Raw genomic sequence first — 25,761 nt, forward strand, 5'->3', positions numbered from 1 at the left:
TAGAAGGTCATCTTTGAATAAAATATTTCTTGGCACGTTTCATCTCTAGAGTCTCAAGCTCAGTGCATGTGTGTATTAAGGATTTACATTTAATATTCAACCTTTAGCTTAAAATTTGATAGTTTGTAGTTGTATTCTATACCTTAATCCTATTGTCTGGCAGCCTTTGTTGCACATAAGAAGATCAGTGTAAACAAGACTCAACTGTTGCTAGAAAGCGAAGAACACAGGTAAGGAGAGAGTGCGATAGAGGTGGCTCAGGTCAGGGATGATCCCTTAAAGATAATCCACCTGTCTAGGGATTTGTTCTTCTCTCTTGTCCCAGGGCGTCTAAGCTGAGTTTAGAGGTCATTTCCTGATTTGGCAAAGGAACCCAAATATGACCACAGATTGCATTTGTAGAAGGCCAAATAATAAATGCCCTTGTTAGAAGAAAGCTGTGTAAGCAGTAAGCGGAGCTGAAACGTGAACACCAAGAGAGGTCGGGTCGAGAGTTCATTCATGCTACTGAAATAAAAGAAGGATTTCATTCTGTGATAAAACTAGTTCTAACTGCGCCGCTTTGAAGCAGCCCACTTCAGGTTTTCTTTGACGTGATGATTTACGTTCAACCTAATCCCGAGTCAGGTTTCACAAAGGTAGTGAAAATATTAGTGTATTATGGTAAATCTAATCCAAACCCAGTGCTTATTATTGCTGTTATCACAGGTTTATGTTCAAAGGAAGATGTGAGTTACGTCATTCTGCTGGTATTTACTATTGTTTTGTGTGAATTCTCTCCCGGTTTTCCCACATCTGAAAAACTAAACCTGTAGCATCTCAAAGAGTGTCTTTGGCTGTTTCATGGCTTTTCCATTTTTACAGAGTAGGGGAAAGTTGATGCTAAAAACAGAAACCGAAGAGATGAGGAACTGGAGTTCTTTGAGTTGGATGATGCACTTTCGTCACAGTCAATTAAAGCAGGACTTGAGGTATAACAAAGCCAAAGCTGAGGCGACAGAAAGACAAAACTCTAACAGACGTTTAGTATTATAATGTGTTTTTTATGAAGGGTTGCTGTTTTTCATGATTTCATCTGGCAATACAACTTTAATGTTAATGCAGATGAACTTTTCCTGCATATTCCTGAAGGCGCTAGGGCGGAAGAGATTGTGCTCAACTTCCTGTTTAATATTATTTACATCTGCAGTTCTTTGTTTTGTATTTATGCTCTTATTTGTTTATTATAGTGTTACAATATCTGTTTCTGTACAGCAAAATAGAGTTGAGCTGTCTGTTTTAAATACCCAAACTTATTTTCTTACAGCTTATCTATTTAAATGTAACCCATTATCAGGAATAAGATCAATAAGATAACCAGGCTCAGTGTTTGGATTACATTTTTCAGATCCATTACTCCAGAAAACACAGAAATGGCCCATTTAAACTAAGTTTCTCACTGTATTGGGAATTTTTGTTCCAGTTCATAATTTATGTGATACTCGTAAATCTGTAGATACTTAAAGCATTTAATGTGTGGGAGTGTTGCCCTCATAAACTGTATAAGGAACGATGTGCTTTTTATTCCCCTGTTGCTTTATGCAGACGGAGCAGACTTTTCAGTACAGTTAGAAATGTATTAACCCATGGTTGACCGTATTAAAAGTGTGTAACTGAGAAAGCATGAACAAAGCTCTTAGGCATGCACTGGCATTGTATGACTGTGTTTGACAGGCATAACTCACTGTAGATTCTAGACATATTAATACTCTCTACTTTATAGTAACACCCTGTCAAATCTTTTAGAGACTCATACCTGTTGTGCCACTTAAGTCAAAATATATCAGGTGTTTATTGTGATTCATTGTCGGTGACAAAGTGATTTATGTGACTCTAAAACAACCAACAGCTCTGATTACAGTACATGTTGCTAAACTTACTGCATCCACTGTGAAGCCATTGTTGGACAAATCAGTGCATTTGGATTTATAGTCCAATAAAAATCAGTTCTCCTGATGGTTTTATCTTTAGTGCAGCAAGGTTTTAGATGTGCTCAATGGGAATGAAATTGTAAACCGAGTGGTGTATCCTACTGTGTGAGAATAATTACCCCAATCCTCCCCACTTTCTTCTTTGTAAACCAAAATTGAACTTGCGCGTAGGCCTGCGTGTTTTCAACCGTCTATGTGTGAGACTTGCCTCATTTTTTTTTTGGTTTACAGTCTATAACTGTGATTTATTGAAGAAAGATAATTGGGAATTGCAGTTATGAGGAAGGTCACTTGAAGTGTGTTGGCAGAAGCTTTGGAGTAGAGACAACATGACAGCTTGGAATTTAAAACAAGGAATGCAATCACAGCCGGGGATGACAGACTTTGTGAGACAGCAACTGTCCTCTGTCTGCTGAAATACATTATATTTGATGGTGGTATAACCACAAGCCTGCAACCAACTGACAAACTGAATAGGCAAAGATAGGCTTCACTCAAGGACCTTGAATAGGTCAAGCTTTCTTCAAAGGATGGATGGATGTAATAACAATGCATACTGACTTAGAATACATCATTAGTCAAAGTGAGCATATGTGGATTTATTCTATTGTGATGTTTGAGCTCTGACATAAGTAGATCAGAGGTTTCCGTTAGCCCACGTATGTGGTTCAAACCTCAAGAGACATTAACAATTTGACAACAACTTTCTTTCTTTCTTTCCTTCTTTCTTTCTTTCTTTCTTTCTTTCTTTCTTTCTTTCTTTCTTTCTTCTTCAAATTTAGAAAATTCACCAAAATCTAACTCCAATACCAAAAAAAGTTGTGTACTCTTAAACCTATTGCAAATGATGATGTTCATCACTCTGTTTAAAAACAGTCAAATTTTTTTTTTTTTTTTTTTCCTCAAAAATATATCAACATGTTTGACTATAAACCATATTTTAAAACTGCATATTCTTGCTAAATACATTTTCAATGTTCAATAAAAAAGACAAAATTTGGAGTCATTGTAGATGATGTTTGGAAATTATCAGAATTTTATCTCAAAAATGCTTTTTTTTTTTTTTTTTTTTTTACAGTATTTTACATTCTGCTCTTAAGCAAACACATGGACTCAATGCAATGCCTTTACACACTAATAGCTTTTGCCTAAAATTGCCTGGCCCCGACCATTGCTGTGCATGAGCTATAATTTTATATCATTTTTGTCGTTGTGACGCACGTTGGGATTTTTATGGGTTTAACACTAGCATGACCAGAGTGGTGTCATTTGACACCTATACCTTTAAAGTCCAAGCTGGTGTCATTTGGCGGGTGTGAACAACTCAGCTTGTGACCATTGTTATGTTACTGAGGCCACTACTCCCCCCTCAACTAGGGTGGGGGGGTGGCTAGGTTGGTTTCAGGACACAAAGACCTTTTGTAATCTCCTTTGTGTTTCCCATACAGCAGCTACATAGAGGTTGCAACTTATATTTCAACTTTTGCAACAGAAAGTAGTAAGTAGTAATAGTGAGACGGCAACAGTTTGTTTGCATTCTTGGTGAAATTTATTTAATAGAGATTTTGTGAACAATTCTGGCACTGCCACACCTCCTTTATGCATTTGCCACGTGCAAACTTGTCACAATACATACAACGCTTGGTGGCACGGTTTTTCCTGCAGCAACACTTCACCTGGCACAATGCCCTTTTTCCCACATCAGGTGTGGGTGGTTGTTGCTGAAGGTTTTGCTCATTCACCTCCTTGGCTGCCATATGAGACCGGGCAAACTCATTTGCAAGCTCCAGCAAGAAGTCCACCCTTCTCTCCTTGACCCCAGTGCATGCCTGATAAAGCACATGTGCGTTCAGCGCTGCAATGTCAATCATGTTGTAAAACACAGCGACTGGCCAACGCCGTGTTCCTGAACGCACAGTGTACTTTCGAACCATCTGGTCCATGACGTCCACACCACATTTCATGCTGTTGTAGTCGGTGACTGTGTTCGGCTTTTTTTTCCGAGTAGCCTCAGTCTCCACCACGCTGTGCACGCTACTGAGGAGGCAGACAGTCTTCTTTCGTTTGGGCACATAAACAGTCAGTGTGGCACCAGAGGTTGAAAACACTTGTGTGCTGAATTCCTCACGGGCCAAATTCTTTTTAGCTGAATCTGGAAGCTCCCGGCGAATCTTATTGACTGTGCCAAGGAGGGTGGTCTTCCGGCTGTGCAGTCGACGTGCTAGTGACAATGAAGTGAAAAAATTGTCGGTTGTAACAGTTCTTCCTTCGTCCATAAACGGTTCCATAAGCTTCATCACCACATTTTCAGACAATCTCTCCCCAGGTGGACGACTGGGGTCTTTGCCAAGATATGGGATGATTTTGCACACATACTTGGATTTAAGGTCACATGCCACCCAGAACTTGATACCAAACTTGTCCGGCTTCGTTGCAATGTATTGCAAGAAACAGCAGCGAGTCTTAGTTGGAAAAAGTTGCTCATCTATGGTGATGTGCCTGCCTGGGTTTTTGTTTTTCCCTGTTGAAGCATTGATTATTTGTGCATCTTGTGCACTTTCTTCAAATTTGTAAATTAATAGCTTAATAAAATAATTCATGGACCTGGTTAGTGAATGGTGGACCTCGTGAATTTACCTTTTTAAAGTGAAAACTCAAACAGTCCTTTTCACACTCGGAAATCTTGCTTTACCATAAATAGCAACAATACATTTGATTTATAAGCACAAAAACAATAAAGGTAAATAGTGAAAATACAGGAGTAGGAAACAGGAGCTTGGTTGCTTTATTACTGTTTTTCTTTTTCTAATTTTATTTATTGTGGTTTATTAATTGATCACAACACACATGGCTCATATTAATTTGGCCATTCTTATCCAATAATTCCATATAATGTTATTTGGATTAACAAACATCTACCTGGGAGAAACTGGTTTCTCAACACTGGCCATCATTTACACCAACCCCCAAAGTTTGTCACTGCCCAGCAGCACATTCCGATCGAAAGGCTTTATTTACATAAGAGAGGTGGCCCCACTGAGTTGCAAATGAGTGTCATTTGGCGGCCTCTGGGCAGGGCAGCAGGAGTAAGAAAACCTTGGGCATGCTAGTGTTAAGTTTGTCATTTGAAGGTTGATTTTATTAAAGCACACAACATTGAAAAGTGAAAGCATCATTCTGTCTGAGTAGATTACATTGTAACCTTAACACAGGTGTAACACTAGCCCTCACTGGAGGAAATCTCATATTTCTGTATGCTCAGGTACTCTGCCAAATGCCAGGGTCACCTTCACCAGGAAAAATAAATCCCTTGTGGCTCACTAACTCTCCCCATAAGACCTCTCTTCCTTTGAAAGGCAGTGAGTGGGAGTCAGCCTAATGTTTATACTGTCTGCTCATGGTTATGTAAGCCGTTTGGTCCGTTTCTGAACAAACCTACCTTTACCTTTCCCAACATGACAAGGTATGAGTTACATAAACACTTTTTCAACTGGTGTAAGAAGGGTTTTCAGCATGTTTTACATAAATATGGAAGGTCAGACTTCACTGTGGAGACTCAAGGATGCTCCTCTCTAAAGGAGGCCAGGTTCAGAGAGGCTGTGGCACTTAATCTGAACTATCCCAGTACACACAAATGGATCTTTACAGTAGCAGTGTGCTCCGCGGCAGTGTAAACAAAGTACAGTGCATGTGTGTGGCTGACAATGTTACATACATAATGGGGACATTGTTCAGTGTTTACAGCAGTGCTCTGTCTTTGGTTCAGCTGCTTGATTACCAACACTGTCATGCTAATGTTCCTATGGGTTGCATGGTTCTTTTCATAGCTGTATGTTGTCAGGCATGCAGCCATTGAACGGCCAATTGTTCACCGTAATGATGTTTTCTAATGAAACCAGAATTTTTGCAGCCACTCTACTTCTTCCTGTTGTCCTCGTATCTCGGAATTATCCTAAACTGCCATGAAACGTGCATTCCCCCTGCAGCAGGCTTCCAGAGTGCTGTCCAAACCACTTGCACAAAAACATGTGGTAGTTTGAGATATATTTGTCCTGTGGATGGGATTTGGGAATTTTCATTTTTTTCAAGCATGTCACATGTGTTGTATGACATAAGTGAAAATCAGTTGATGTATTGGCACTCTCCGTCTCCTGCTCACATTAAGACTTGTCCAATTTTCCTGCTCAGTGTTCGACATCCCCTATGATATGCTTACAGGTCGTTGACTAAATTGTAGGGCTGTTCAATTTTTGCCAATATCCGATGTGCCGATATTGTACGACAACAAATTTACCGATACCGACAAAGATCCCCTCCCCTCACCTAATTTTAGGTTGCGTAATATATTTATATCTCTCAATGGAAATAACAGGTTACGGCTACATTTAATGTAACACCCCACTGGTTGTATTCCATAAATAAACATAATCAGTGCTAGATAAGAATATTTATTAAACTTTATAATGGAAAAAGTGTCATATTCGTCTTAAAAAACAGCACATATCAGTTTTTCAATATCAGTGCAAAAACTGATACCGATGTCAACCGATATTACATTGTATTCCTAAAATCTCCCCATAATATTGGTTTTTGGAATTCGACAGCTGAGGCTGACTATTCAGTCTGATCCTGGCATCACACAAAGAACAGTAAAATACAAAGCATTGTACAGTTAGATTTACTCAATCAAACTCGTCTCGTATGCCTATAGAAACACAGCTGCTCCAAGCCCTCTGTTGCCCAGTGCACTTTAACACTTGAAAAGAAAATGAAGGCATTTCCTTTTACCAGCTGAATGAGCAATTCTCACCATTTTAACTTTTTTACATTTTTCCTTAGATGTTCTTCTAATAGCACGTCTGTCCAATAGTTATTACAAGTGGGAAGCTAGAGTTCCTGGAGAGTGTCTCAGTGTTGGTGGGAATAAAGAGGCATTGCATGCTCACACTCAGCAGCACCGGTTTGGGAAAGCAACAGTAGCTAAATCAGTTGTTGGCTTTGTGTGTTGTTTCTAAAAGATGAAGATAACCCTGAAAACAATGAAATTGCTGCCCTGAAGTTTCTGTAGAAAGGAGGTGAATAATGGGGAAGAATGAGAACTTTGATCTCGGCAGTATGTTTGTCTGATGCTGCGTTCACACCAAATGCGTTCGGACGTTGGACGCTTGTGCTCATTGAATCAGTATGTGTAGTATTTGTCACCAGCATCGAACACGCTCTGGACAAACAAAAAAACTATTTGGAAAGAGAGTGTGTTGAGCACGTTGAGGGGAGGGGCTTCTCTGTTGCCGGTGATGTTCGTACAGTGGATGATATTGTGGCGATCAGTTACGTTCATAATTCATCCAGTGACGGTGAAGTGGTGACGAACATTGTGTTGAGAAGGCGGTGTTTCAGGTCAGATGTATTTTGGTGTGACTCAGTGTGTGCACTGTGATGTCAGAGGGCTATAGAGAAGTGTGAGTGAATGGAGATTAAAGTTTGGAGTTCCTTGCTGAACACACCGGCCCCAACTCCCGTTTATCGGCTCTACATTATCCAGAAAGTGGCTTGGCTTTATTACCTCGGCGCTGTTTCTGGATTCACCAGAGCTGCTCTTGGACGAGAGTCGCTTTCAGCACTTGGTCGACGCGCCGCGATATGCCCCAAAAAGTTCAACAATCCCAACTCCAGCGTCGGCCGTGTTGGAGGCGCCGGACGCAAGTAAAAAGCTAGAAATCTCAAAACGCACGCCGTTTGCCGTGCGAAAAGCTTCAAAACATGCCGCACAGGAGGAGACTTTTTTAAAACGTACTTAAAGAATAACTAAAACCACATTTTTTCTGCTAAAAATACAAACGTATTTTTGGTAGTGCTGTTGATTGATCCTGATCTAACTCTCAACATTTTAGTCAAAGTATTTAAATTTGGGATATTTTGTTGCAAAATGTCAGAGTGACTGCCCTCTATGGATTGAAAACCTGGCTATTACAATTGATTTTTGCTCTTGGCTGAGAACAAGATCATGTGAAGTTTTGGAACCATCTTGTGTCACAAACAAACATTGTTAGCCCCGCCCCTTTTATAAAAACTAGGACCTGTTGGCTCTACAATCTGTGGCGAGTACGTTGGACTGAAAGAAGAGTGAATAGAGAGGTATATTGACTAATATAGGTAGTTAACATAGCATATATTGTTTGGTGGAGATTTTGTAGTATAAACTGGGCGTGTCTTAACTGCTCCAGGAGCCCCGCCCATAATCAAGGCATTTTTTGAATTTCCCTCCTAGTGGCAGGTCAGGAGAAAGCAGGGGTTAAGTTACTCTTAAGTACAAGTAAAATTACTGATTTTGAAATATACTGAAAAAAGTACAAGTACCTATAAAAGCTACTCAATTACAGTAATGTGAATACTTGTAATCCATTACTTTCACCTTTCTGATTTACTGTGTTGGTGAACAGTCACTGTAGCCTGACTGTTCTGCTTTGGTTTCATAAGCACAGAGCGACAATGACCTATGTATACAGTACTTCTTTGATGAGAGGAAGTCACCTTGTTGGTGAACCAGCGGGCAGGCCAGACTTTATGTGTGAGGCTAGCCTTTTAAATTGATCCCTCTGATCGTTCTTACAATTTTTTGAGTTTGGATTTTCTTTCAATCTCGTCTTTCTGTAACGCACTTTCACATCTAGCTATGGACAGTCATTTCATGCATCACCACGCTGAATAACACACATTAGCTAAAACCATGAGACCTGTTGCCTGAAAGATCAAGTGAGACAATCAAACACCTCACCAGAGACTCTTCCTGGCGTCCTAACAAATTGAATGTGTGTGTAGATGGACAAGAGGGAATTAGATCAGTGGCTCTGATTGTATCTGAGTGTGCTGTTGCTGTACCCCTTTCCAGCAAGTCCCCTGGAGGAAATGTGTGAAATGTGTGAGAGAGAAAGAAAGGAGAGAGGGAGGGAAGACAGGAAGGGGAGAGAGAGCCTGGCAGCTGGCTTGATGAAGGTTGTATGGAGAATGTTAACCAGACAATCACCTTGGATATTATTGACTGAGAGGGAAGAGAGGTAATTAGCACAGAAAAGAAGGGGAAGCTGAGGCCTTTGAATGTTTTGATACAAAATGTTCTGTTGCTGTACTTATCTACATGTCCTTTTTGTATTTACAAATGCAAATGTACTATCAAAGTGTGCATCATCCCTTTTCCAAAGAAATACCCAAAATATTCAATTCTCCTCAATAGGGAATTCAGTTTAAAACCTGATAACCTTTTCCCCTCACCTCTCCTCCTGTTGTTCTCTCACTTTTCATCTAGATACGGGGTGCCGCCCTTTTGGCAACCCACAGTTCACCCACTCCTGTCCTCCCATGTTATATGTGATTGTCTTTTGATGTTTTCTTGGACCGGATGAAACTGAAATGAAATGTTGCTTTGTTGCTTTGTAACATGTGTAATAACAAAGTTGATTCTGATTCTGTATACATACAGGGGTGGATTCACTAAAGTTTTATGGGTATTAAAACGTGTGCAAACATCACTCCATGCGCTAATAAGGGGTACAAACCCCAGGGAATCAGGACTGCGCATGTTGAGAGCGTCACAATGCGCCCATAATTCATTGAGTGCGTTTCTCTCTGATGAATATTTAAAGCAAGCGGATTTGATAAGGGGAGGGGAAATGCGAATAAATTAATGCAGTGGGCGCAATGCAATTGCTGAAAATATTACATCCCACAGGCGGGTGCAAACACACACACAGAGATCAGCTGCAGTGAATGTTGACACAAAACACAGCAGAGATGAAAAGAAGTCTCCAGTTAACCTTTCTAGTATAAGAAAATAATTTAAATAAAACAATAGGCAATATTAACAGCCAATGAATGAGAAAATGCAGAGTAAAGTGTGTGTGAGGGAGAGAAACAGCTGAACATGAGGCAACCCATGTGGAGTCCGGTGTGTGTAGCTCCAGTGAGCTCCTGTGTGTTTCTCTCCATGTTTTGACCGTCAAACTCTTGTGTCTCTTTGATGTCAGGCCAGAATCAGCTGGTCAGATGTGCAATTTACGCAGCGATGGCACAAGGGCACAAGTTACAGTCCTGACAGAGCAGACACATTAAATTAGGGGGGGAATTATTGTTTTCTACATTATGAAAGGATTGTGCAGCCGACAGAGAAGTCCATCGGCCTCCAATTTCACTTCTTCAAATGTCATTTTGTGCTTCTGTAAACTCACCTTTCCACGCTAAACGAGCAAAATGTTCATTTAAATAGGGCGGTCTATACCACATCTATACGCACACCTACAAGAGTCGCAATGTTAGTGAATTGTAAAATGATTGTAAAAGTTGGTAATGTGTGAATAATGTGAATACAGCTTAGAATCATGCATATGGCATTTTTGAGGAATTTATTATTGTAAGACGAGACTTTAAAAATACAGTTTAAATCAATCTGATGTCTGTTATAAAATGTCTGTATCTTTATCACAAAGCAGTTAAACAGGGTATACTAGATCACATTCCAGACTGACCAGTGACCAGTGCCTTATATTCCCACTAATGCAGACCTAAAAATAGCCACAATGACAAAAGCCATCTGTGCAGTATCTGACCAACTGATTTTACAGTAAAAATTTAATTTAGCACACTTTTTTCACAAGTATCAACGTTTATTGCTCTCAAACAAATAAGATAGTAAATATTGACTGATAATAATCATGGGGACTGTCATCTATTTCAATTGGCTAGCATGTTCAAAGTAAGAAAACAACACAATAGTCCAATGTTTTCTAACATGTTTATAGCCATGGTGCAACTGTGCTTTGAGAAAATCCCTGGGTCACTCCAAATAATTTACTAAATAACACATGGCTGTGTAATTTTACAATACACTGCCACCTACTGATAAGGAAGATTTTTTATATACGCAGTAGGTAGAAAAATTAATCTTAATATATCAGACCCTTGTAAGAGCAATGTTTGTTTGTTTTTCAATCATTTTTTGTTGCGTTGTGGTTTTATTCTGATTCACATTCAAAGATAATTCAACATTTCATACCACAGAGTGGTGAAATCTGCCTAATTAGGGTATGGTCTTTGATATTTTGTCTATGTCCTTGTGGTGATAAACTTGAATATTGACGGACATGTTTTATGGTGAGCCGCGTTCTGTTGCTACAGTCAGTGATTTTCCACAAAGTGCATGACACCATGATGCTGTTAAAGAGTAAGTTAGACATGAAACATTTGTTAAGTAAAACACCTTGTGTGTATTTTCAGTTCACCACTGAGACAACCATCCTCAACAGCCAAGGTGTGCCTGGTTTGTGGAGATGAGGCTTCTGGCTGTCACTATGGTGTGGTGACGTGTGGGAGCTGCAAAGTCTTCTTCAAAAGAGCTGTAGAAGGTATGGTAATGTCTTTAAATTACAGAAACCTCTCTCGCTGAAAATGTTCTGTGTTGCTTCACATTACCCAAACCAACCCTAAGAACACAAAGCCAAAATAAGATACCACCGTCACTGTTCTGACAGGTTACAGCTATGAAGATACCAGAGACAGAAATACATTTGCCAGGATGACTACGCACATACACAATAAAAGACCACAGGCTGGAAAAAAGCACTTGCTGCATGAAGGAAATAAAATTGTACAAAGCATTTCTATTCAAAGCAAACATGTGGATTTAATGGTGAACAATTTTGTTTCGTTAACTATATCGATAGATGTTATGTCAACATGAGGTCTTGGGGTTATTTAGGCAAGAATTACATGGCTAAGACCAATTAGATTTGTAAGGGTAATTTCAACATACAGATATGTTGGGTATCTTATTAAACAAGAACTGCTTTCTTGGGTTAATAGAACTTTTACAATATGATTGTGAATCCATAGGGTAGTTACAACTTATACACATAATATTAAATAAAAAAACAGTGAATTCTGCTCTCATGCTGTTTTTAAACGTTGGCCAACCACCCTCCCACCTAAGATGCCAAACAAATCCTAAAGGCACTTGAAGAGAACACTAAAAAAAAACCCTACAAACAATCTATGTACATTTGACGTAGTGTGGCATTGGCAGCTATAATATCATCTTCATTATTAGGGGGCCAAGCCCGAGGGGCCTGGGGACCGCGTTTGTGCAGACAATTGCTCCATCAAGGTATTGATACCCTGTGCAAGGGAGGGTGGTGCAATTTGGAGGATTGGTCCAAACCCCTCAGTTTACCTGCAGGTGCGTATTGGCCTATAACTCCCACCGTATGTTGCACATTCAAAAACCTCATATCCACAGATTCCCTGAATAGCACTAAATCACCTGGGCTGGGCCACACCCATTTCTGCCTATAACTGCATTGGCTCAAAATGGCGAAAACTGGAAAACCTACTTTTTCAAACTCCTCCTTGGGGTTTTGTCCAATCTGCGTGAAACTTGGCACGTAGAGTCTTCAGCTGGACCTGATCTAAAGTTGAGTAAAGAATTTTTTTCAGTCAAAATATGCACAAATTATGTACGAGTACAGTTTTCTAGCGAGCCATAAAAACGCAAACTGTTGCATATCTCGGTCAAAATAAATGCTTGCACCTAATTTGAGATTCTTGGTTGGCATGTGACTGTGGGGGTATGAGCCAAATTTTAATAATGTTGGCCACTACAAATATGGGAAATTTAGATCTCTTAAATGGCAAGACCAATTTTTACCAAATTTGGTGGGTGTGACCTGAGGCCATTGGTCAAAGTGGTTGTGGCTTATTTCAACATAAGGCATGGCCCCTTTTCATAACTGCCTGTAGTTCTAGTATTATTATCCCCCGCTACAAAGTGTGAAGGAGGATATAGATTTGAGCTCCGTGTGTTCGTCCGTGCGTCCGTCCGAGTTAAAGGGGACAGCTTTTCTTAGAAATCGTTTAAGATAGGATAACCAAATTTAGTGTGTGGCTTCAGGGTATCAATACCTTGATGGAGTTCAAAAATGAGAAGTGCGCAATTTTTTTCTTTCTTCTTCTTCTTCTTCTTCTTCTTCTTCTTCTTCTTCTTCTTCTTCTTCTTCTTCTTCTTCTTCTTCTTCTTCTTCTTCTTCTTCTTCTTCTTCTTCTTCTTCTTCTTCTTCTTCTTCTTCTTCTTCTTTCAACCTGTTTAATTTCCTAACAACATTAAAATAGAAAAGCGACATGTATACTCTATACTTATGTTAAAGTAACAAACCCAGTTTGTATTATTATTATGATTAAAACAAATGTAACTTTCATTTAGTATTATTTTTCAATGTGGTAAATAGGCACACACTTTGTGAGTTTGCATGTTTAAATTGAACATGCATGGATTATCTCCAGTTTCCACAGTTGAAAAACATGGATATAGTCAAGTTTATGGTCTGTTGTCACACAATGTAGTGTACTAAACTTATATTGCCTTACCTTACAGAAATCTATTTTAATTTGCTACTTTGACGTATATTTTATATTGGCTCTGATCGTTGTGGGCATTTTAATCTTTTCTTGTATTTGTCTACAAACAGTACTTCAGTTATTTTTTTTTTTGTTCTTGTCATACCTCAAAAATGGTGAGGTAATTGGTGGATGAAAAGTCAACAAATTAACACTGTGTGAAGTTTTTGACAGAAATGTAGTTTTGTACTTCCTGTTGGGAAGTAGAAACACCTAAGAAGTGATGACAAATTGATTGTAAGATTGTGTACAGAGTGTTGATTGGTTAGAAATAAAATCTGCACTGACCTAACAATGAAAGGCGTGTGTCCTAACTCCTACCTGTGTTTAAACTCTAAAGGTGTTTTCACACACCAGGAACAGGGAAGTTATTGAGCAGGAAACGTTAAGAAATAATACTCCCTTATTTAATTTAGCTCTTTTTCCAATTGTGAATTCCACTGCAGTGCTGCCTTGACTCTGGCGTGCACTGAGGAGAGATTTTTAACCTGAACGAAGTGGATTCTGTCTGATAAATAAGATTTAAACTAACCTAGTGCTGTTGCTTTAATCCCATATGTTCCAGTTTGCAGCAATACATTCTAATCAACTGTATCTAAAAAGACCAGAACTGAGGTCAATCTTTTATCCAAGACTCCAAGACTTTTACTAAGGCGAACTTTGTGCTTTAAGCAGTTGAATTACTGCCATTTTAAAGGCCTTTGGCAGATTACCGGTTAATAAGAAAGTTAACGTTTTTTAAACAGTAGTGTTGGGATCAAGTCTAAAAGACAGATTGTTGGTTTAGAAGCACTAACTACTGAAGTCAGTAGATAAAAGATGCATGTAGTAGGCTCAGGTGGTAGAGGGGTCGTCTTCTGATCCCGAGTTTAGGGGTTTGATCCCAGTCTATACCTGTTTATGGGTCGAAATGTCCTTGGGCAAGACACTGAACCCCTAGTTGTTCCCAATGGTTGATTAGCGCTTCGCATGGCAGCTCTGTCCCATTGGCGTGTGAATGAGAGAGTATGAAGCGCTTTGGGACGACCTTGGTGGTTATAAAGAGCTCTATAAATCAAGTCAGTTTACAATTATAGAAATATTGACCATTTTTACAGGGAGCACATTAGCTTTGCCTCTGAGTGAGTCGATAATTTAAAAGTTCTACCAGTAACCAACTGTATGTTAATTAAAAAAAATTGGCTGTGAAGTTTACTTCCACAACACGTCTTCTTCTACTGATAGCAAAAATTGGTGATTTACACTCATCTGTGGGTGGATTACTGCCACCTAGTGGACTTGAGTATGGAACTTTATCTGGCTTCTTTGGTTCCGCAAACTAGAACCTTGGTGCTCTGAAAGCTGCCTAAGGTTCTGGATGTTTTTAGTTTTGACCCAAGTTTACTTGTGTGCTCTTTTAGTAGCTTTTGTATTAACTCTACAAAATGCTCAAAGAAAACGAACTATAGGAGGAAACGATCTTTAGCAGCACGGTTATTAGCGCACACACTCACAGGCATCAAGTTCAGTGTCAATTCAAGGACAGTTCAACACTAACACTAAATCTGCCAAAAGTGTGCAAGTACCTCTAGTGTGAAAGCACCACAATTGATATTGCTCTTTTGTCACTTTTGGTCTCTGGTGCATTTAAAGCTAGGTGTGGGGTACATTTAAAGAGGTTGATCAGTGCTTGTGTTGAAGATGTTTGGTTTTAATGGTTGCACCAGTCTTGCAATAAAGTTATTAATATCCTACACAAATAAGAATATTAAAGAATAAATGTGGCAATTTCAGAATTAGGTAAATAATGTTTATTAAGAGATACAAAATGCTCTTTTTTTTCTTCAAATAAGGAGTAAGACAATTCCATCTTTTCAGGGTTGTTTGTGCTTTTCCACATGGACATTCTATCCAAAAGCTAAAATTTCCAAATTCAGTTACCTAAATTTGTTTTTTTTTTTTTTTTTTTTTTTTTAATATATACATATATTACATTTTAGATAGAAGGCAATATATAGTAACTGCAGGTGAAACAGGTCGATTTTGAATCTGTTTATACACAACAGACCTACGGTGCTGTTTTAATGTAATAAGTACTTCTTTAAATGTCAGAGAAGAATCCATGTATTTGATGGTAAACAGCTGACTAAATAATCATCAATTTTTATAACGTGGGAAAAATATTCCCTCTCGAGCAGCAACGCTTTATGTTATATTCGGTTTGGGGAAATTCTGACGTTGTAGTCATAATGAGCTTTTCATGTTGTGCCTGTTGCCCCAGGCTTTGGCGCTATTCATTTAGAAGATTCTTTGAATACAAAATACACTCTTGGGGACCTTGTGCCAGCAAAAAGAGAAAAAAAAAAAAACATAGAGTGAACAAGACCTTGTGTCAGCCATGGGGTGTTTTAGGTGTTTTTCTCTCCATTAGAGGAGTTGGAATCCATTCCAAGTCACGCCTTAAAAAGATATTTACACACCTGATCTCGGATTAGGCTCCAACGTTTTTTTTTTTTTGGCTGAAGTTCATGCCAGTTCTATCGCCAATAAAACCTTTGACTAATTCGCTTACTTTGTATAAAGATATTGACAAATATTTGAATAGTGTCTCACTTTTCAGCATGTTAAGCTATTTTCTCTTGGTTTAGAAGTTTCCAAGTTACTGCAACTGTTAATGCTACTGTATAACAGCAGAACTCGCAGCGGCATGATGTCATCAGGGGGTTGCATGCAACGTGTAAGCCGTTACCTCGTGTGACCCCTCGGCAGCAGCTGCTGAGGTGGAAGCAGAGAGGCAAGGTGGAGCCAAGCGAAGGATGAAATAGTCGCAGAAGGATTTTGCAAAGTGAAGAGAGATAGAGGGCAACGAAACGGATACAGGGAGGGAGGAGGGGAGGAAGGACAAAGAAAAAGTCAGACAGACAGAGAGATAAAGAGAGGAGGAGACGACAGAGCGAGCGAGTAACACGGCGAGGGCTGGAAAGTGATGTGTCAGCAGCGAGCGCAGGAGAGGTGTAAGCTAGGACGTGAGGAGACGTTTTACTCCTCCTCCTTTGCCTCTTCTCTTCTCTCAAAGTTAAAGACTCTAAATTGGTGTGTGATGTAAAAAAAAAGCACTGCAGAAATGGGCATTAGCACAAGGGCAATGACTGAGGGTGCTGCACAATTAATTGGTCTGGAATCAAAATTGCTTTGGTGATTACCTAATCAAAAAAGATTGGGATTCATTAAAGTTACCCTGCTAAATGCTAAATCATAAACCAATGAATTCAGCATATGCTGTGTGCTGGTTTTATAAAATCTGTTGAACAGTTTTGAGTGTTTTTTTTAAAGCATGTGTTTAGCGCTTTTAGTAACTAAAACAACTTCAAAGCAGCTCACTCAGACAGTCACACACCTATTGGCTGAGATTTGTGCCGCTAGAAACTACATTTGAATAGTTGGTATTGAATTTGAAAGTAACAACTTGCAATTGAATTTACTGTTTTGAAACTGGATTAGTAACTTGAAATTGTATTTTTTCCTGTTGAAAAAGAAAAAAAAAATCATCTTATTACCTTTCAAAAATTCAATATATTTCTGCTTCTCAAATTCAATTTCACTAGACGGAGACACACTTCTGATTCGCGAGGTTGAGCAATCAATCACTGATTCATGGATCTCTTATTTACATCTACAAAAACTCCTTTACAGCGCATTGACGGTGTGATAATAGATATCTATAATGGGGGCCTTTATTATATATCAATATAAGGAAATTATGTTTTTATTTTTTTAATTTGAAGCGTGTGTTTATGTTCAACAGTGTACGTATGTATATTTTTGTATGTAGATATGTTTATATGCATATATCTTGTTTTTTTTCTCAGCCAAAGCTCACAACGACACTTTAACTGAAATGTCTCATCGCCCCAGATTCATCAGTTTTCGTTTACAAACTCACCAACCACAAATGGTTAAAAATACAGTATATTTAACCCGGATCTCGTCCTGATGTGCCTATGTATATATTTTTGCATGCCCAACTCATATGGGGGATTTGCAATATTTTTATTTTCCTTTAATGTACCCTTTTTTGTTTTTAGTTTTTGTAGACGTAAACAGGAGTTCCATGAATCAGTGATTGATTGCTCAACCTCGCGGACCGGAACTGTGTCTCCATGTAGTGAATTTGAGAAGTAGAAATATATTGAATTTTTGGAATGTACCAGGATAATTATTTTTCAACAAAAAAAAAATACAATTTAAAGTTACTAATTCTGTTTCAAAACAGTAAATTCAACTTCAAGTTGTTACTTTCAAATTCAATACCAACTATTGAGATTCAGTTTCTAGTGAGACAGGTTAGTTTGACCCAACTGATGATCTGTTGTTGCAATTTGAAACTCTGCTGACAAAGAGACCAGTGGATTTCCACATCAGGTTGTGTATTTGTTAGAATAATAGGAAACATTTTGAATGAAACATTGTTTATAAGTGATGTCTATTGGCTCCATAAGTGAAAAACTGATGTTTAAAAACAACATTTTTGCATTGACTCCAAATGTTTGTATGAGAAGTAAATTCAAAATGCTATGAAAAAAAAAAAACACAAAATTGATATTTTCCAAACACCATCTACCATGACTCCAATTATTTGTAATTTTTTTTAAATGAAATGTATTTATCAAGAATTTGCAAATATATGTTTACAATACTGTTTAGTTTACAGTCAAACATGATGCACTGTGGGTATAGTTTTTGATAAATCAAAAATCTGTGTCAATCGTATGTGTAGGTCAGGACAATCGAGAGTTGGGCTGTAGCAAGTTGATTGTGTCAGTTCAGCAAAAACTATGGGAAAATATAGGTTTAATAAGTTTTGTGTGGTTGGACTTGAATGATGGACTTCATAATTTGGGTTTGACAATAAGTTTAAATGCACAAAAGTTTCTTAGTTATTGGGGCTACATTTTGGCGAAAGTTGTAAATCCGTAGCACATAATTTGTGGTGAATTTGAAGAATTCTGAAGTTTAGAGGCTTGTTGCTGCAGTGCCACCTTTAAGACGATGGGCTATATGCACGCTTCACTTCCGCCTTTGAGCGAAGTTTGTGAAAGAACTTCCGGTTCCTAGCCCTACTGTTTTATTACAAATGACTATAGTTTTCATATTAATCTGACGCAACTCAACAACAGCAGTAAATAGCAGCGGACATTTGCATAAGCCACTGGCCTTTCATTGACAAACAGTTTTTCCCGTTTATTCAGAGTTGCTCCTCTTGTTTTGTGTTTAGCTAAGCGCTAATGCTGCTTTGTTACAGTAGCTACAGCTATGTTTTGATAGCATCTCTTACCTTGTATAAAACCTAATGTACTCATCTGCAGTAGTAAACCGTTCCAAGCCAAACTTGTTGCTGATGGCCATCTCCTCCATCTGTCACCGGAGCGCAGCGTTCTCCGCCCGGACCTCCTCTGTAACACTGAGGGCTAAGTCCAATGCACCCGGCTCAGCACAGGAGCAGTAGTCGTGGTCAGGACATGGTACATCATTTCCTCCTCGGGGTCCTCAGAGGGAAAATCTAGTCACTTTCTTCCCTCCCAAACACCAGGACGAGGGGCAGGAAGGGAGTAATTATTCCATTTAAAAAGAACGGGGACAGCTCCTCCGGCGCCCTAGTGCATGTGATCGCTCCTTCATGTCAGTGTTAAGGTTAGGGTTTATCTCTCCGGATGTTGATGATCCACTTTTTTTGTGGGAACGTAAAAAAAACTCAAAGCAGAATTACATCTAGCTGAAGCTGTACACCTAGGAACGCAACAGTGGTATCTTTATGTGCTATCTCCTCTCGTTTGGAAGGTAAACTTCCTCCTTTTGGATGTCATTGTGTAGAAACACAACCACACAAACAGGCACAATGAAACGAAACTGTGAAAAACACGTTTTCAAGTGTGACGGCTCACTTCTCCACTGTTTTGACTGTCCGAAAGCGGTAACAGGAAATACCTAATAGGTCTTATTTTCAACCGGAAATATGTCACGTCTCATTGTGCATACAGCCCATTGGCCTGTTTTTGCAGCTGAGGCAATCTGAGATCAGACTGGATGTGTGTGCAAAAAATTGGTGATTGTTCACACATAAGAAGTATGATTTCCTCAGAAGAAGAAGAACATGCAGGATAACAGTAAGTAGGGCTGCTCGGTTATAGTCATAATTGAAATCATGATTATTCAAACAATTCTTTGTCAACCAAAAAGTTATTTATTTTTTGGACAAAAAAAACATTAAATATATTCTTTAAACATAAATAAAATTATTCAAACACTAAAATCAAGCACTTTTGCACAAAACAAAGCACTTTTTGCACGTGATGTGTCTTTGCGCTCGTCGTTTTTTCTCGATTATGTTATTTTTGTGATCGTTGGGTGTAATAATCAAAATCGTAATCAAATTTCGATTAATTGAACAGCCCTAACAGTAAGTTCCAGGCAGCTTTGGCAGTGTGGCCCAAACAATGTTTCTGAGTAGTGGAGATTTTTTTTTAGAGTTGTTTCTCTCAGCAGGTTATTCCTGTATATTGTATATCAGGGACATAATAAGGTCAGTTCTTGTGCTAGTGTGCAAAAAAAAGAGGAAAAAGTATCTTTAGTTTTGCATTTAGCCCATTCCTTTCTTCTTTAGCCTTAACCTTCCCTTTTGGTCGTTTGTATTTTCAGACCCATCACTCTTTACTACAGCGCTAGTTAGCATTCTTTAACACCATCAAATGAGCAGTTGTTGAGGTTCTGTTTCCCATTTACCATTGACAGCATTAAGTAGCCTTCTAATACACTTTTTACACACACCCATCAGTGGACTTTCTCCTTTGAAGTCTTTGTTGTAGGTTTATATTGGATCCATCTGTTTGGTATATCGTTTTTGGCCACATGGGCCCTTCGCTATCCAAATCTGTTCGCTTACAGTCCTCCACGAGAGGAGAAATTTCCGCTCCACTTAATTTTGTTATATCTACCAGAAGGCACTGCCAACTGTACTCTGTAAAGTGTATATCCGTGGGCCTGTGAAATATGAATAAATATTGAATTCGATGCTGAGTACTCTCTGACTGTAAGTTTGTCAAAACACCCTACATTTATTCTCCATGCATTCACATATACACACATATAAAAGGAAAGAGCCCCATGCTTTCCTTTTCCTCCATCCATACAGTTCATCTTAGACAGTGTAAGACTTTTCTATTATTACTACAGGCTGTATGGAGATGCTGTAAACCAGGGGTGTTGAACTCATTTTAGTTCAGGGGTCAAAAACAATTTTTTTTTTTTTTACAATACAAACAATTCTAACATGAGTGATACTTGGCATTTTTATGTATAAATGATATAAAAGTATGTAGAGTGTAAGGCACCGGCAATATCCTAGCAATAGGGTGACAGGCAGTGAATATATTTATTTAATTTGGAAAAAAATTGGTGAAATAATTTGAGGATTGAGCAGTATTTTGGAAAGATTAGGTTTCTTTCAACAATTTGACAGTAAAAATGGCTTCATGTTATACAAAAATGGGAAAACTGCCAACTCCACTTGAATAGTTTTTAAAAAGTGTGTATTTTATTACAGTGATTTAAAATTACTCCCAATTTCTGCTCAATTTCAATAAATAAACCCCCTGTAAGTTTCGATTTTTTGAATGTTGCCAAAATTCCTGAGCTCAAGTTCCCATGGAAATTATTTACACCCCTTTGCAACCCGACTGAAATATCCACAACTCAATTATTTGGTCATTTACACAATGATTCATATATCCTCAGTCACTTTTTTCCCCCGCGAGCCGATCTGGATGTTTTAAAGCTGTGGTTCTTAAACCTTTTTTGGCTCAAGCTCCCCTTCTCTCTTATTCCTGAATCCAACATTTGTCCAACATTTTGCTTAGTAAACTAATAAAAACAAATATCGATCATAATGATGGAATGATCGAGTGATAACACACATTCATATTTTGTAAATCAGTGGAAAGAAACATTATTTAATGCAGTGGTGCCCAACCTCTTTTGGACTGTGACCCCATTTTGATATCAGGAATTTCTGGTGACCCTAAAGATATTTTTTTCTAGAATTAGTTTTTGATCACATTAGAGCTCAGATATTTATTTATTTTTTACTGCATTTTAGTTGAACTAGATTCACAAAGTGAAAGTATAGAAATACAGTTTAAGATTGTGTTGTTCTAATAAAAAAAAGAAGAAAAAAAAGAATAATCATCAAAAATCTATTTTTAAACACCAGGCAAACGCACATGGGGTCCTGACCCCAAGGTTGAAAAACACTGATTTAGAGTCTCCTGAATAGATTTGTTTCTGTAGTTGTTATCATTTCCGGTCATCTCACGCCTGGGGTGGGACCGAGACTGACACTTTATTTGTACATTTTCCACTTTCTCTCTCTTTCAACTACCCCCTCTAGTGCTATCGCGTACCACTAGGGGAACACGTACCCCCATTTGAGAAACACTGTTTTAAAGGGCCGGATTTTGCCCCCTGGCCTTGAGTTTGACACGTGCTGTACTTATAATAGATTGGAGCTTAATGATGTGCATAATAATGGCAAGATATAGTAAATGCTGTTTATTGAAGAGTGGAGTGTTGGGCAGGAAAAGAGAAGCAGTCGACCCTTCAGTATTCAAGTATTCATTCTTTGGTTTCTATTGAATCACACGTTATAAATACGTGTCATGGCTAATGATCTGTGGAAATAGCTGCTTGCCTTCATGTGTGCTCCTTCCCTGCAGCCGCACCACTCGAGACAAGTTTGTTGATACAAGACAGCTGCACTCAATAAGTGACTCCATGTGGAGCACATTTCAAGAGTTCAGCGCCGGCATATTATTCACATGTCATCATTGGCTCCGCATGTCTGCTCTTTGGGTTTTTTGTTGGTCTCTTATGAACAAGTGAACCTTGGTAAAACGCCGTCTTGTTTTACGTCGCGTCCAGGCCGAGGTTTGCACTGTGCTGCTGGAAATCTTAAAACCTTCTTTTTGTTGCCGCCCCTGTGAGAGGTCGTCTGAGGACACGGGCTTGCCTGGGCTTTGTTTTGAGTGGCAGCTCTGCCATCCAATCCTGTGTTTTCCAGTACAGCCTGTGGGAATTAAAACCTCCTTTCGGTGGATAATATGTGTTGTCTGTGTGTGTGTGTGTGTGTGTGTGTGTGTGTGTGTGTGTGTGTGTGTGTGTGTGGCTTGAATAACAGCTGGAGACAAACCAATTTGAAACCCTTTGTCGCTGCAAAAATCAAATCTGGACAGCTTACTTTTCTGTTTGACTCATATTACTAAGAAGTATTTTGCTAAGACAATGTAGATGACAAACCAACATCCAACCAACAGGCTGTAATTTCGTTGTCATTACCATCTGCTGTGCTCTGTTCCAGGGGGCTTCTGCTAACCGCTCTCCTTGCTTTAGCCTTTTAGCTAGGGCTCGTGGAAGGTCAGGGAGAAGTGCGCATCCGGCCTCCGGCTTTCCACGTAAGCACGCGGAAACGGCAAGCAGATCCCGGAACACACCCATACGGCCAAACATAAGACTGCATGCACATCAGTGGCCACGACAACTGTTTTTTAATTTGGAATTAGTTAAACCGGCCACCTAACCAGATTTAAATTAAATTTGGAATTAAATTAGCATTAGGAATTAAGTGTTTACAATGTCAGTTTAAAGAGGAATTAACTTTTATTCTGCTTTAAAAAGGAATTAAAGCTCCCATGTAAACATGGCCAATGTAAAGCGCTTGGAGGCGCGATATAAAATCCAACGCATTATTATTATAAATAAATCATTTATTTTGACTTTTGTAAAGTGAAAGTTTTGGCTGCATCTCCAAGTGGCAAATAGCTCTATCGTTTCTTTCTGATTTGTTATCTTTATCATGCACATATCTTTATTTTGAAAAAACATGTTGCTGTAATCATAATTGAATTGTAATTGAGTTCAGATAACTGACTTTTTAATTGTAATTGACATGAAAATTCTTTAAAGACTGTCATTTACAATTGAATTCAATGCAAAACATTTGATCAATGTTTCAGTTCTATATCTTACACGTAGTTTACAATTATTGAAATGTGTTTCATATCAAGTTTTCCCACCACCTGTCAGCTCTCTTGACGATCATTTTAACTTTAATTTCAGGCTCAGACGCTCATACTAACAATATAAATACTAATATTTTAATGGACAAGGGAGCCCAACAAGGTAAACTGACCCATTGTCCTAAGAGATGCTAACAGAAAGCTAGCACAAGAGGAAGGATATGTTTCACAGGGTTATTCATTTCAGGCTAATTGCACTTTAGTAATTGAGAACATAATTGTATCTGACTTTCAGGGGAAAAATAATAATTTTAATTGTAATTTGTAATTGAAAAAAAAAATCCTGATCACCGTAATGATAATGAAGTAATTGAACATGGATGATTGAAAAATGTAATTGTAGAAATATCATTGATTTCATGGTTTCATTAAAAAGTAATAATGACCTTTGATTTTATAATTCAGCTGTATCATTAAAATGACAATACACTGTTGATTTCCCCCGTCACGTAGTTCTAAATGTTATATTACGGCTGATAAACACAAAAGTTAAGCTAAAATTTGTCCTACACACGTAGAAAAATTATGCAAACGGAAAGAGTCAATAATAAATACAAAACCCGATTTTACCCTAATATTAAAATATTGCAGTCTATATTTGTAACAGCCCAAACAGAAAAACTTAATGGTGCAGAGCCTCATCCAACACAGCTGTTCTCTCACTCTGTGTTGTCCAGATGACTGGAGTAGCAGCGGCGCTATTGCAAGGCAGCAATTTGCTTACTATTGGCCCAGCAGCGACAACAATTACATCTCTGAGAGCTCTGTTTCTGGCCTGTTTTTTTTTTCTTTTTGTGTTAGTTAGTTTTCTTCCTGTGTAATTTTACGGTGCATAAATAGGAATGAATGATCATCACAGAACTGATGAAATGGGTTTCGAGTAGATAATTAAACAATATCTTTCCAAGTGCTTTCGTTTACTCCTGTCATCTCATTTTCTACAGGAAACGAGTAATTTGTGTTAAACACCAAAGAGTTTTCAAAAGGATGCAGTGATGTTATTGATGCAGCACTGCAGCTTTAAAGCAAGTATACAGTATATTCTTCAACCGTGCGTTGTCACAACAGATCTGAAGTTTAGAAAGTGGATATGTCATTTTCCTAATGAATGAAGGATTTAGGACATGTTGGTCTATGTAGCTGTTGTTGGAAAAATGTCCTAATAACATATTAAAGAAACAGCATTAGCGGTAGAAAGAGTATGTAGTGAGGAGAATTGGTGCATTTATAACAACTTATATACTTACAACTTACCTATGTTACTTGTATGTAGGCCTGGGCAATATATCACGATTCAAGATATATCAAGATTTCTATTTTGGCGATATAGAAAATTACAATATCGCCTATAATATGTTTTTATTTTATAGCTTATTTTGTAAAAAAGAAAAAAAAAAGTGCTACTTCTTAGAAAAGTATAAAAAAGCACAGTTTAGTGGATTGCTGAGTGCGTCCTAACCCAAACCTACCCCTAAACAAGCCACGCTACAGAAAAGTGGCACATATTGTGGAGCCTTTTATTAATACATGTGCTAATTTAACCCTGAATTGTATTTCTGATAAGACTTTGTTTCATCACTTGACCTGGTATCAAACTCACAACCCTGTGCATGCAAACCAAAAATGAAGGCTTTGCATCACACAGTGTCTTGCAAAGCAATTAAGCCCAAATCACGAGATATGAGGGTGATACATTGACTATATCAGCCCATTGATATATAATATTAGTGTTTAGCAGAAGCAACCAATATTTCTCTGCAGGAAAATTATCTCCAACATAAAAAAATAATAACAAACTGTTGATTAGCTTATACTTGGGCCAGGATTCGATACATTTTATGGATTAAACAAGGGGGTATTGACCTACATGTCTACAGTATATGACACCTGTGGTTTATTTGTTTGTTTTTTGATTTTGACAAAAGTTTAACCAAAGATAGAGCTTATGAAACAGGGTCCAATTAAATTATGGAGGGGATCCATATCAATGGAGGGGATCCATATCAATATACTAATTCTCTATATGCTAAAATGTGAAAAAATGAAATCTCAGTTTGATCTTTATGAAATTGACTCAGTTAGTTGGTTCTTCAGTTACACTGCCAACTCTAATCCTTATCATGTGCATTGTGTTGTTTTTTTTTTTTTTAAATTGGGGTGCCCATACATTTGGACCTACTGTGTCGTTATTAATGGGGATATAAATGTTTTCCAAGCCTTTAAAGTGTGAATAATCTTGGTACAAT

The 25,761-nt window shown here is 38.3% G+C and overlaps 1 protein-coding gene across 2 annotated transcripts in view; it reads left to right on the forward strand.

Moving 5' to 3' along the window:
* Positions 1–25,761, forward strand: part of nr3c2 (nuclear receptor subfamily 3, group C, member 2) — a 109,206-nt gene that overhangs the window by 41,841 nt on the left and 41,604 nt on the right. For both annotated transcript variants that reach the window (XM_028448332.1, XM_028448403.1), the window contains exon 3: positions 11,238–11,365. In XM_028448332.1, coding sequence (XP_028304133.1) covers positions 11,238–11,365 — 128 coding nt within the window. The remainder of the gene's footprint in view (positions 1–11,237; positions 11,366–25,761) is intronic.

The sequence above is a fragment of the Gouania willdenowi genome, chromosome 1, assembly GCF_900634775.1.
Source record: "Gouania willdenowi chromosome 1, fGouWil2.1, whole genome shotgun sequence".
Taxonomy (NCBI): domain Eukaryota; kingdom Metazoa; phylum Chordata; class Actinopteri; order Blenniiformes; family Gobiesocidae; genus Gouania; species Gouania willdenowi.